General features: G+C 45.1%; 1 protein-coding gene across 1 annotated transcript in view; it reads left to right on the top strand.

The window, feature by feature from the left end:
- Positions 1 to 217: 217 nt before the first annotated feature.
- The window catches only part of SEC23B (SEC23 homolog B, COPII component), an 89,717-nt gene continuing 75,395 nt past the window's right edge, over positions 218 to 14,539 (top strand). Inside the window, exons 1-3 of the mRNA XM_086926912.1 lie at positions 218 to 355; positions 13,054 to 13,286; positions 13,878 to 13,935. Coding sequence (XP_086783038.1) covers positions 13,066 to 13,286; positions 13,878 to 13,935 — 279 coding nt within the window. The 5' untranslated portion in view covers positions 218 to 355; positions 13,054 to 13,065. The remainder of the gene's footprint in view (positions 356 to 13,053; positions 13,287 to 13,877; positions 13,936 to 14,539) is intronic.

Below are 14,539 nucleotides of genomic sequence, written 5' to 3'. Positions count from 1 at the left end.
GGGGATGGGAAAACCCCGCAGAGGATAGGACGTCATGCAGATCCCCGAGGACAGAAACTATAAAGGTGCGCCATAGACATAAAAGAAGGACTACGCCAACGCCTTACTTTGGCCTTTGAACAGGAAGAGACACACCACTTTGTCCTCTTTCTCTTTTTATAGCTCTCTGTTATTGGTTTGCCGGTCTGTACGTGGCAGCCAGGTTCTGCCCCTTTTTACCTACGTCATCGGGGAGGACTAGACTTCGGCCAACCACTGCTGAGCTGAGCTGTACTTGTCGAGCTGAACCTTTAATCGTATCCTCCTCATCAGCACAAGACCCGGATCCAGCACCGTCCACGGAAGCGGCCAGCAGGTGGGTGTGAGTTGTTGGTTTTCCATGAGTTGTTTGATGTTGTCCCATCCCGAAGTATGTTCAGGCTGAGCGGTTTATAGAGATCGGACATGACCATGTATAAGCGTTTCCTCACTTAACCAGAGATTTCCCCAGGCACTGCTCCGGTCCATTAATAAGGGTTAACAGCTTCCTTAGGCTATGCTTTCTCCCCAGTCGCTGACCTTTGTCGTCACAACGTTTCCTCTAGATATCGCAATTCTGATCTAAGCTCAGGGAAGCCTATTTATCTGTTGCCAATGTTATTTTGAAATGTCGTGATGTCACAGAACACGATGACAGGAGGGGCTGTCGGTCGCGTAATGACAGTCCACTAAGAAACATGGGAAGTAGCCAAGAGAAGGCCACTGCTTATGTGAGCCCCGTAGCCTATTCAGGTGGACTGTGTTAACCGCAATTGGCCTAATCGAAGTTGACATTACTTGGGCATGGATTTTTAACCTACAACAAGGAAAATACTACTACTTGTAGTTCCCATTTCTCAAGAGTTGGTCTATGGGCCACAGAACGCTGTTTCTGTTGAGTAAACAGGACTGGCTGAACGTATTTCTGTGAGGTGAAAAGACTTTTCAACAATGTGTTGCTCCCTTACTAAGAGAATATTGTTGTAATCAAACTTCTAAGGCCGTAGTGTAGAAAAGATGTAGGTTTATGTAAGTTCAGATCAGGTTACAAGTAAATAAGGTAAAACAGGTAAAGCCCCACCAGGAGCGAATGCTGCTCAGCCCATATCTCCAACTGACACTCAATCCTACAAATACTCTCTACATCCTATATGACCTCCTACACTGGCTGAGCAGCAAGGCTGTGGAGGATGCGTTAAGCTGCAACCCATATGTGCTAGTGCTGGCTTTGTCAAAACAATCGCATATCCTGCTCACAGATAAGATAGAGATCTTCCACGGAGCACATTATGATTAGGGCTCCCGGTTTTATGGTATCTTGTTTATTTTGCCATTTCTGCCTGTATTCATCCAGATCTATTTTTTGCTAATTTTATCTGTATTTATCCATATTTATTTTTGGTTTTGTGGAAAAATTTAACTGAAAAAGTATATTTCCATATTTATTTTAACCGATAAATATGCGCTCATGCTTGAATGTCTGCCAGGTTTCAGTGTTGTGAACACTCACAGAAGAAAAATCAGTGCACCTATATGAAAATCTGCAAATTTCTGTATCACTCTTTTGCATATCTACTGCTGTTAAAGCCTCTTTACTAAAGTTTCTTTCTTTTTTTTTTTTTTTAACTCCCTTATCTATCAATCCAAACATCTATTGGCCTGGGAGTCATGGCAGACAGTATTTTGAATTACTCAAAAAAAGCAACCCAATTTCTGTTCTTATCCACATTTAAAAATAAATGTAGACCAGAAAATGAATGTATTCTGGCTGTATTTATCTGTAAAAATCAGTCAAAACAGAAAACAGGTAGCCTTAATTATGATCCACAAAGAAGCAAATATTGATAAAGCCACCCAGTGAATAATGAGAAACCACCATGCGTCGATTATTCCAATACTTTGTGTGTATTGTTCAGTAAGTCTGGGTAACAGACAACTGATATTTGTGCTAGTTGAGGACCAGTTTATGCTGTAGGGATGACTAAATTATGCAAAATGACGGAATAATCAGCTTAATGCTGCACATTTTGTGAAAGTATTAATTATTTTGTTGTTTTTACACATGTTGACACTGGGCAAAGATTTCACCTAATCGGTACCAATTTAACACCCAAGTATAGCAATCGGCAGTTGTAGGATGATCAGTCAACCTTTACAAATGGCCTTGCGGGAACACATTTCACTGTATTTCAAGGAAGGTTCGATCCATTAATGCTGAAAACATTTTTTTGTTGTTAAAATATGTAATTATACAGCATTTGATGAATATGGCAAATCTATAATTGGGCAGAAACACCGTGACTACAGAAATGCTTAATTCCAGTGGCCCTACTTATAGGTCTCTGCTTCAGGGGGTCTCCCTAACCTGCAGATTGCTGATTCAAATTACAGTGGAGCTGAGTTACTTGTCCACTTGCCAACATGTTAACATGGCTCCTATTCTTTCTCTGTTACAGTACCTGCAGTTCTGGCTGTTTTTATTTGGCACAATATCTGCTCTTTTTGCTTCTGTTCATTCAGTGTCACCATGGTTGCCGTTCTGGTTGATATTCTTTTACGTTGAACTGTCTGCACTTCTTAGCTAGGCTGTCAGTTGTTTAATAGTTTAGTATTAGTTCTGTGCATAAAGACCTGATTGAATTGTCCTAGTATAAACACTAATTATTCCTCTGAGCAGGTTTCATGTCACAGGCAGGACACAGATGACACCTTTCAGACTTAACTCATTCCGACACATGATACCGTCCTATCCCTGCAATTTTACAAAGCACTCGAGACACCCACATATATAGTGAGTTGCATATACTTTAAACATCCCCTTACTCGCTAGTGTCTAGTCACATATGGTGCAACATGGAACAAATAACACACCTAAAAACGTTTTCAGATTATTACTGAGCCATCGCTTTATCCGTGACATTAACAAAGGATTGCTGGAGTTGATATTGCTAACTCCTCACGTTTACAGTTTGGTCTGAATCCTACAACAGTTGCCTTGACTATTGACTGTTTTATCAAGTGGTGGTGATTGTGTAGTGAGGAAATAATGTAAACTAAAAATGCACATATTTTTGTGTGTTTTCAGTAGTCCTCGATTAGTGTCCTGGTACCCAGAGAAGGTCTCGGTTAGCCAGGGAATGGTCTGGTTTTATAAACGTTGTGGTACATTATGCTCTTATAACTGTTGATTGCTGGTGTCAGGAGTTAGTATGTATACTGTGTTTTCCTTGTATTTCAGTCTGCAATGTCTATGCTAAAATGTATAGAGAATCTAAAATGTTGACCAGGTTACTTTTAACCAGAAGTTGACCTATGGTAGAGCAGAAGTATTGCAAATATATTGACAAGTGAAGCAATTTTTGGCAGAAGAGCTCTGAATTTGTCACAGCATCTATCTAAATTAATGGGACCTCCCTTTTGAACACATACATAGATTTGAGGAACCTGGAAGATGTTCTGCTGTCACTGATAGCCTGTGGTCAAGACAGAAGTCCTCAAAGTCCATGGCCAGGTCCGAGAAGGCTTTAGATCTTGCCCTCCTGGTGATAAACATAGCGCAGCGCTGACTCATTGTCCATTTTCAGGAGCACATAGCATTGGACCTTGTCCTTGGTCCAGCATCAAACTGTAAAGGTACTAAGCAGTTTTTGGGGAGTTTATGTTCTTGAGATGACCAACCTCCTCCTGTGGGTAATTCCCCATAGCATGCACCCCAACCCCATCCTGCTGATGCCTGACTCGATAATCAGATCCGGGCTTGAGCCGACGATGGGTCTCCTCTTTCAGTATTCCATGTGAGTCAGCGACCAATGAATTTAATCCTTTCAGAGGTCAAGGATTAGATGCATTAGTGGCAAGAGGGATGCTTATTCCACGTGCATGAGGGCCCTTCTGAGGTGGAAAGCCTCCAGCCGTTGTTGGGCTCGATAGTGTAACGCCCCTGGTGATAGGGCCTGAGTGGATGGTGAGAGGAGGCCAGCCACTCTCTATGTATGGTGGAGGATGTCGATTTTGATAGTTTTGCATAGCATCTGCCTGATCTTTGCCATCTTCCTCGATTGTAGACTGGGTGTTTTCCTTAGAGTCGATAAATCGGAGATATGTCAGCCTCTGGGTAGGCACTAGATTGTATTTCTTGCAGTTTATTACAAAGCCCAGGGATTCTAGGAGAAAGACTGCATACTGGATGAGTCCCGATAGCCTCCTCTGGCATTGGAGGATGTCCATGAAATGGGTTGAGTTGGACGCCTCTGGCCCTCAAGTGTTCCATTATTGGTTTGAACACTTCGGTGAATCACCAGGATGCTGACAACATGCTGAAAGGCAGAATCATGAATTTGAACACTTTGGGCCAGATGTAGGAAGGCTATTACCGGTCGGTAACGGCCGAAATTAACGAATTTCGGCCGTTACCGACCGGTAATGGGCTTTTCTGATGCAGGTGGCAATTTACAGATTCGGTAAATACCGAATCGGTATTTACCAATTCAGTATTTACCGAATCTGTAAATGACATGTAGGAAGCACTTTGAAGAGTGATTCTGTGCTTTAAGGATTCGTTATTTACCACCAACTATTAGTTGGTGGTAAATAACGAATAGCTCTGTAAATGCAAATCTGTGCATTTACACCAGTGCCATGTGGCAGACATACATGTGTGCCACATGTGCATACAAGCCCTATTCAGAGGTGCAACAGGATGTCAATGTGACACCCTGCCACCCTTGACTCTTTCCCCATTTTACTGAATCTGTATTTACTGATTCGGTAATTGCCATTCATTCCTATGGGCCTCCAGGCCCATAGGCCCATAGGAATGAATGGCAATTACCGAATCGGTAAATACCGATTCGGTAAATACTGAATCTTACCGATTCAGTAATTTTTACTGAATTTTTGCTACATAGCATTTACCGATTCTAAAATACCGAATCGGTAAAATTCAGTATTTTAGAATCGGTAAATACTATTCACCTACATCTAGCCCTAGGTGTTTCCTCTGGAACTGGGGACTCTGCATTGAGGACCATAGATGAAGTTTGAGAGGTAAGCATCCTTGAGGTCCAGCCGTGCCAGCTAGTCCTGAGGATGAAGTAGATCCCAGAAGAAGTGTTCACCCTCCATCTTCAAGTGGTGGAATACCGGTCACTCGTTGCACTCCTTGAGATTGATGATGGGGTGTTGGCCCGTCCTGTTCCTCTACCAGGAAAAGGTTGCAAAGGCGAGCCCATGATGTAAGACTGATGGGGAGGTGGCTCCTTTCACAAGTTGGTCAGAGACTTCCTGATCTATAAGTGAGGTGCTGTGTTCAGAGAAGTTGATGGGAGTGGCTGGAACGAGGAGCCGTAGAACTCTATCTGGAAGCCCTGAATTGTTTGTAGCACCCAGGCGACTGATGTGAGCGCACGCTAGTTGTGCACAAATTGGGCTCGCTTGGGCTAGCTTACCCCCAGCTCTTATGTGGGAAGAAAGGGTAAGACCTGCCGTCAGTTGTTCATGTATTTTATGCCTTCTTGGGTCTCCTGTTTACCCATGTTGACGTGGCCATCGTCTGGTGGGGAAGAAGCCTCTGAATCTCGTTGTGTCTTACCATTGCCCTCTTCTAGAGCCGTGACCCCTGAGGTTTGGGGGTGGGAAGACAACTGGGAGGCGAGATGGCCGGCTGATTGCACCCCTGCCATGGCTGGGCACAGTGAAAACCTTTGGGTTAAAGATCTATTTAATAGTGCCCTTGGCTTTGCCAAGGTGGTTGAAGGTAGCAACAAACATCCCCAGTTCCTTTATAAACAAGTCACCGAACAGACCAACTTGTGCCACCACCCCTGCTTCAGAAGTAGCAAGATCCCCAAGCTTAGGGTCCACCTTGATAAGGAAAAACTTGTGACACTCGGTGGACAGTGCGTAGTTCGTATTACCTAGCAGGATGATAGCCCATTGGGTCCAGCCCAAGAGGACACCAGGAGGTATGAGAGACCCTGATGCTTTAGCTTCCTCTACCATATTGAGAATCTTTGTTAAGGGCCCTGTGACATCCAAGAGATTATCCTGGAAGGAATGCCATGAGCTGTTTATATCCATCTTCAGGTCATGGATGTACTTTACCAGAAAGGTAGCCATTTTTGAGACTAGCTCCAGAGTAAGACTCACCTCGCTGTTCAGAGACTGATGTGGACATTCCACCCTTTAGTTGTTGCTGACTTCCTTATCCAATGCTTCCTGAGCCTATCGGCCACATAGGCGACCACTTTTGCCACCTGTAGCCATTCTGAGGGGCAGGGATGCTGTAGGTCCTCAGGGTCACATGTACCCCGGCAGGGTTGGACGGGGCAGGAGTAGGGTGCCAGAACCTAGAGTGTTCCATGTCAAGATCCTAATCCCTGTGGGAGTCCTCCATAAAGCGGTCCGGCGTGGGAAAGGTATTGGGGTCTGGGCCATATGCACTTGTGGCGTGGCTCCCAGGAGGGGAGGGTAGTAGTGAAGGGGGGAAAAGGTACTATCAAAACATCTACAGATCAGTTTAAAACATAAAAACCTAGATCCCCTGTGGAGATCCAGGTAACTTATCTGATGTGCTGAGGAGCAGCAAAGAAGTCTGCCAACTGTCGTAGGTGTTACTTACCAGCGTTTTGATTCAAAGATAGCGTATAATTCAAGGGGTGTGGAATTTAATAAAATATCTACTTGTCCCTTTGGTGCCATGTAATTCGGCGACAAATTATGGCTGCAATCTCATTATTTAAGAGCGCTGATATTAGACTATATCCTCTGTGATTATTCCAGGGATAATACTATAGACTATAGTTTCTGCAGATCTACATACTGAGGCTGGGAATAGTGATAAGCCATTGTTCCAAGGTTGAAATGCCATTTTGAGCCTTTGCAAACCTACTAACTTGAATGTTTTTGGCCAGCATTTCTCTAATCTTTTACCATTCTGAGAAAGGTTGGAAATTTATTCCTGACCAGGATTGGGAGAAAGTGGTTGGAGAGAACGTGAATTTGTGAACGCTCTACAGATTTTTGCATGAGCAAATCTATACATGCACATTTGTTCATGCTAAAGTACAGTCCACAAATATTTTCTGGGAGTATGATTTCCTGATCTACTTTTGTGAATTCATGAAATAAGTAAATCTGCACTAATGGAAAGACATACACCATGTGTGCACTTTTGTGACTTTTTAAGAATAGGGCCCCTAATTAAGTCTGACATTAACCAAGACCTTTTCTTTCTACCAAAATTCTCATTCTCTCTATCCATGTATTGGCTGACTTCACTGTGACTGATCGCAATCTGCTCTTTCAGAAGGAGCATATCAGCACACAAAGTAGTTTTGTTCAGTGCCAGGGCTTACTATGACAATGTGTGCTTTGAGTACCCATTTTTCTTGTTGCTTTTTGCAAATGTTTGTTACAATAGTGAAGGCCCAGCAGCTCCCACAAGAATACATTTTTCAAAAGCTGTGTCAAAACAAAACATGCAATGACAAAACCAAAAGACTGACCACCAATGTCAGACCTATTAACTTTACCACTGCTTGTTATTTTCATGTTTCTCATAATCTTGTTGAAACTGGATATACTGATTTTTCCATTATGAATATTTTTGGGAAATACTAGCATATATCAACACATTGGCCTAAATGATGCTTCAAAGAAATGGTACCTAACATTTCACAGTAGTTTAGCAAAATGTTTTTTTCTTAGTTGCATTTTTTTGTGATAATGTTATTTGAAAGGCAAATAATCATCAATCAAGCTTCTGCAAATATTTGCATTTTGGGAGCATTACATGTAGCCTTATATAGTATAGGGCATTCCAACCCTGAAACTATTTTTTATTTTATTTTATTTCCACACACTTCAAATATGCATTACCAGGCCTACAACCTCAAGGGCCGGCCGAAATGTACGTTTACGAGTAAACAACTTGCTCTTGCATACACGACCCATCAGCCAACAACCCAGAGGTCCGACGGCGTGTTCCTCCAATGCGCTAGCGGATGCAACAGATTCATTATCAAAAAAGCAACCAGACCTCAGTTTCGTGCGTGTTTTTCCTTTTTTCACCAACCCCAACTGTTCGATCCCGCCAACCCCTCCCCCAGAGCTACTGCCTGGATTAGCACCCAAAGTGTTATCAACAAAACTTGACTTATACTGAATTCCTACTCAACTATTGATCCTGCCCTCTCCCGCCCCTCCCTCCTTGCCCTCACTGTGCATGCTAAGAATGCCCCGTCCATCCTGTCCCCTAATCCGCTCCAAATGCGCTCTAGCACTACCAGCTACCAGCTAAGGATAATCAGAGAGTCTGCGTAGCTATCCCATCCATCTAGCCAGGCCCCTCGTCATTCTGCGTCACCGTCTGGGTTCGTAGTGTCATTTCTGTACCGTGCTGCTCCGGAGTGTCAGATTCCTCCTGCGCCCCACCGTCAAAGTAAGTGCGGTATAGCGTCCAAAAGTTCTTAGGGCGGTTCTGGGGGGGCAGCAATTCACTATAGTGTTCCACCTGGGTGCTACAGTAGAGCATATCTCGCGCCCATCTAGCTTTGGTGGGGAGCGGACCTCTCATCCAGCAGTATGCCACTACTCTCTTAGCCATTAGCATTCCCATATCCGCAAGTCTGCGAATCGCGGTCGGGAGTCGTTTGGAATTCCCTATGAGCACCAATCCCGGTTCCGGGGGCATATCCACCTCCAAGATTTTGCTCCTTTCCGAGAAGATGTCACACCAGTAGGACTGGATGTCCGGGCAGTGCCACGCCAAGTGCATGAAGTCCGCATTTGCGGAGTGACATCGTTCACGTTCTGCCGTGTGTCGTAGTCCGTATCTTTGGAGTCTCTCCGGTGTGTAATACACCCTCTGTAGGAACTTAAAGTGAATCAAACTGTGCCGGCCATTGAGCGATATCCGCTTCGTACTCTCACAGCAGTACCGCCATGTGGCGTCATCTAGCGCAGTGTCCAGATCTCTCTGCCACGCAAGTCTCGCTTTCATAGGCTGGTGTTCTCCGTGCACCCTGGCTACCCTATACAAATTTGTGAGTTGCTTCCGGGGCTCCTTAGCCTTGATAATATGTGTCAATTCGGGGATGTCCGGAGGCTCCGCCATGTCTGGGCCTAGCAGCTCCATGAGTGCACTTCACGTTCTATGAAATTGAAAGCGTTGCAACATAGGGGTCTCCTTGCTGCCTCCTTGCACCTGACCCCAGGTTTTGGCGATACCATCCTGAAAAAAGTCGCCCGCTCTATGAAGCCCAAGTTTCGCCAGTTCTCTAGTGACTGCCTTTTCGCCCATAGGTGAGAGCCAGAGCATCCATTCCTGAAACTATTGCTTACCACTACCTTCAGCCCCAGTATGTAGATCTACGGAAACATGGCAACATAAGGGGATTGCAAGTATTCAAACACTACTATGGTATGATCCCTGGCATAATCAGAGAGGTTGTATCGGAGCTCTTATATAATGAGATTGAGGCCATAATTTATCGTCGTGCTACATGGCACCAAAGAGACAAGTGGATTGTGTTACAGGAGAAGTAGATTTATGAAGCATTCTGCACCATGGACAGGTAGATATTTTATTAAATTCCACACCCCTGGAAGAGTAATATGAGAGCAGCTTCCACTAGTAGAAATTTAGTGGCGCAGTAGGAGCTCCAGAAGCAAAGCAGCATGATAGCTGTATTTCACAAATATTCTGCAACATTTACAGCACTAAGAAATGGAGGTATCTTTTTTCATAATGAAAATCAGGTGGAGTTGCCTTGGTTGTGAAGAACTCTCTTTCGTGCACGGTCACGCATACTCACACTATCGAAGGGGCTGACTCATTAGCTTTTACCATCTCCCTATCGCCGCAACAAGCACTGAAGGGCCTGATCGTCTACAGATCTCCGGGCCCAGTGGGTTCCTTCCTTGATGATCTCCAACAGGTCATGTCGGTCCTTGTCCTGAGATCGGAGCAATGCTTACTTGCGGGAGATTTTGATTTCCATATGGACGACCACAATGACCAAAATGCCATCAAACTGCTAGATCTCGCATCCACCCTGGGTCTTTCCCCCTATCTCTCTGGTCCGACCCACGATAAAGGCCATACACTTGATCAGGTTTTTTCCACCATACCTATCATGAATGTAACACTTCTGCCAATCGTCTGGTCTGACCATTTCCTTGCCCATTTTGAAATACCTTCTATCTTGGCTTCCCCGGCTAGCGCCACGAGACAGCAGGGCAGCAGTTACAGGGCACTTCATCGGGTGACCCCAGATATGCTCACACATGCTCTGGTTGATCACCCTGTGGCTTGTACTGGGGACCTGGAGAAAGATCTGGAGAGCCTGCAATCCTGGCTTCTTGCCAGATTAAATGAGCTCGCTCCCTTACAGTCACCCAGGTCCGCTGCTCGACGGGTTTCTGCCCCCTGGTTCACGGAGGAATTAGCCCATGCCCGTAGGCAATGTAAAGTGGCGGAGCGGGCTTGGAGAGTCCAGTATGAGCCCGAGGCCAAACAACGGTATAAAACCATGATGAAGTCATACCATGAACTAGTCCTTCAGAGCAAGAAACGGTATCTTGCCAAAAGGATTGACGATGCTGCCAATTCCTGCAAGGAGATCTTCTCAATCGTGCGCAAATTCACTAGCCCCCGGTCCATCTCCACTCAGGGTGCCCCAGCGGAGACCTGGGCCAACACTATTGCCAATTTCTTTACCACCAAAATTAGGCAAATCCAGGTTTCATTTCCGCTGAGAGCCCCAGATGATGTGTCTGCGGTGCCGATCGAGACAGCTTCTCTGTCTCCCTCAGGCCCAGCTCTGCTTGATTTTCCTCCTCTCTCGGTTGCCACATCTTTAGCCTTGATGAGGAACCTTAAGTCGGGCTCACCATTAGATCCGTGCCCGGCAAAATTTCTGGCAAAAATGGCAGATGCCATCAACCCCATAGCCAATCCCATCCTTAATTTATCCCTGAGCGAGGGCTTTCTGCCCCAGACCTGGAAGCAAGCCATGGTCATCCCTCTGATTAAGAAGCCCAATCTTGACCCAGAGGCACCCTCCAACTACAGGCCAATCTCGCTCCTTCCAGCACTGACCAAGATCTTGGAGAAGCACGTGCACAGCGTGCTTTCCAACTTCCTGGAGTCTAATGATTTACTTCATGAATCCCAATCGTGCTTTCGCTCCAACTTAAGCTCCGAGACGGCGCTCCTGGAAGTCTCGGAGATCGTAAAAGAGGTGCTGGACATGGGAGGCAGGGTGATGTTAGTTATGCTAGACCTGTCGGCGGCGTTTGACACCGTCCCCCATGAGGATCTCCTCACCAGGCTCCGTGACATCGGGCTAGGGGGGACGGTGCTCAACTGGTTTTCTTCCTTTCTGGCCAACCGCCGCCAGACGGTCTGGGTCCCACCCGGATCCGCCGAGATGCCGCCATTGGGAGTCGGAGTGCCTCAGGGCTCTATTTTGAGCCCCACTCTATTTAACATCCTTATGACCCCTCTGGCGACATTGGCGGAGTCCTATGGGGCCCGGATCGTCTCTTATGCTGACGACACTCAGCTCCTTTTCACCTGTCGCAAGAGCGAAGAGTTCGATGGAGAAAGGATCCGTGAGTGCCTTGGGGCTGTTTTTAGCTGGTTTTCACACAACAGCCTTAAGTGCAACTCGGACAAATCTGAAATACTATTCTTCGGATGCCCATCAGAACCAGATTGGCAAGGATGGTGGCCTGCCGACATGTTCCCTCCCACACAGTCCTCTAAGTGGGCTAAGAACCTGGGAGTTAAAATTGACAACGAGCTTTCGCTCAAGTCCCAGGTTTCCACTCTTACGGAAACATGCTTCGGGATTCTCAGAATGTTGCGCAAGTTTTTTCCCCTTCTTTCGGAGCAACATCGGAGGATCACTGTTCAGGCCCTTATAGGGTCCAGATTGGACTATGCCAATGTCCTTTATCTGGGCTTGCCTGAATATCTCCTCCAACGTCTGCAGGTCACCCAGAATGCTGCTGCGCGTGCCATTTTTGGCCTTCATCGTCGCACTAGCGCCTCTAATCTCCTTGTATCCCTCCACTGGCTTCCGGTGCGGAAGAGGATACTGTTTAAGGCCATGACCCTTGCCCATAAGGCCTTGCATGGCAATGGCGCCAAGTATCTCCAGAGGAGGCTGGACTTCTATCGACCTGCACGATCCCTCAGGTCAGAAGCCTTGGCTTTGGCTCGGGTACCACGCATTAAAAAGGCTCGGCTAGGCGGCCGGTCTTTTAGCTTCCTTGCTCCTCAGCTATGGAACTCGTTACCGTTGTCCCTGCGAAACACCGCAAATCTGCTTGTCTTCAGGAAAGACTTGAAAACCTGGTTGTTTGCTGGATAATTTATCCCCTCCTTTGGGCCCCGTTCTGTTATTGTTATGTTTCTTGCTCTTTTCCTTGGTCTGGAGCTCAAAGCGCCGGGACACTCCTTTGGAGTAGCCGTTGCGCTATAAAAGTCCCATTTTAACATAACATAACATAACATAACAATCAGAATGCAGTGCGGATACTTTCCTGTAATGGTAACCACCTTTTCAGGATTGGGGAATGCGGCTGTCGATGTGTTAGTTACTTGAGTGCCTCCTGTTCCATCCACTTTTTCATGCATCACTACAACACTTATGCACTCTAGTGACTGCACCTTTGGAAACGAAAGCTTGACAAGTATCTTGCTTTGGCCAGGGCATTATTGGGTTTGCCCGTGCTTGCGCAGGGCAAGCATTAGGAAAGACCATACCATCCTGGAATTCCATTTTTTCTATATTTTTTTATTTTATATTGGTATACTGCTTTAAGATGTCCTCCATGTTGCGCCACCTTGCTTCTGTATTGTGGCGGGTATCTTGTAACAGCCCACCAATATTCTATTTTATAATAATGCATAATGTGAAATTGTAATAAAATGCTCTCATGTTAAGATGTCACTTATTTTTCTTCTTTTTGATCATTGTTTTTGTGGCCAGCAGATCCACAGCTTAACATTTTGTCTTCTTTCAGTATCTCTTCGACATGGCAACATATTTGGAATTCATTCAGCAAAATGAAGAGCGGGACGGTGTGCGATTCAGCTGGAATGTATGGCCCTCCAGCAGGCTGGAGGCCACACGTCTTGTGGTTCCCTTGGGCTGCCTGTTCACTCCCTTAAAAGAGCGCCCCGATCTCCCTCCTGTACAATATGAACCAGTCCTGTGCAGTAGACCCACCTGCAAAGCAGTGCTCAATCCACTTTGGTAAGCATTGTCCTGGAAAATTAGAAGAATTACATTTTGGTCAGTGTTATTGAAGTTTGTCTTTACAGACCGTTTTCTGCCTTCAGATAATTATATGCCCTTTTCAAATTGAGGGTAGTACAGCATTAATGCCTGTCTGGTCTGCAGGTAGTAGTACCCTGTGATCTTACATCTTGGAGGTGGTCCAAGTGTATACAACAGCAAGCTTTTTCCAGTAGTATGGAGAATTCAGAATAAACTTCCGAGTCGGATTTGTGCAGAAATATATAATATATATATATAAATATATATTAATGAATTCTGGGATTTAAAGTAATTGTATAGATCTTCGTTGCTACTTGTTTTGCTTTTTAGGTCTAAGACTTGTGTAAGAATGTCAACCACCAGAATTCAAAGCTGTGACCTTTTGGTTTAGGTAAAAATAATGGATAAATTAACTGAGATGGGGTTTTTCTATGAGTAATTTATGATTCACAAGAATTACATTTAATATTTTGTTTTTCCTTTGCTTTTCTTTGTCATGCAAGCCCACCCCGGTCTGATAAAACAATATTGCTTTTCAATCCTCATTTCTTTTTCTTTTACTTTCAGCCAGGTGGACTATAGAGCTAAGCTCTGGGCTTGTAACTTCTGTTTTCAGAGAAACCAAGTAAGTCTGTATTGTGTACTATTTTTAGTACATGCGATTTGTATACTACTAGAGTGATCTTGATTAAGAAGCAACCCAAGTACAGGTGCTAATCTTCAGTTGTGGCTTGTCTGTTGGATGTGATTGAAAGCCACAGGAATATTCCTTGTCTGGCCTTGGGCTCAAAACACCCTTAAAGTGGTGTCTGTTCCGGGAAGCACTTAGTGTGGCATAATTGGCATAACCATCTTATTTGGTCTTTCTAGACTGAAACATCCTCATTATGGACCCGCTCACCACCCAGTGTCGATGATCTTTTTTCAAGTGTAGCGGGCAGCAGGGAAACCACAGGGCAAGCTTCCGTTGTCTCTCTGACTGCTTCTGCCTCAGACTGACATGAAATCTTAAGGCTGTACTACCTTGAATTTTTTTAAAGGCATCACTTGCTCTTCAAAGCTGTAACAGTTGGGTGAGCTGATTTACATTTTTTTAAAAGCACTTCATTTATCTTCCTGTTGGGGAACAGACGGTGCATTACATTTCTTTAGCACCATGGCTTAGTCACCAGAACATGCCATATTATAATGATCTAGGCATTGAACCAGGAAAGCTTAATTAGCATGCA

The sequence above is a fragment of the Lissotriton vulgaris genome, chromosome 6, assembly GCF_964263255.1.
Source record: "Lissotriton vulgaris chromosome 6, aLisVul1.2, whole genome shotgun sequence".
NCBI classification, from domain to species: domain Eukaryota; kingdom Metazoa; phylum Chordata; class Amphibia; order Caudata; family Salamandridae; genus Lissotriton; species Lissotriton vulgaris.
Note: the sequence above shows the minus strand (reverse complement) of the source record. Positions and strands in the feature narration are given on the sequence as shown.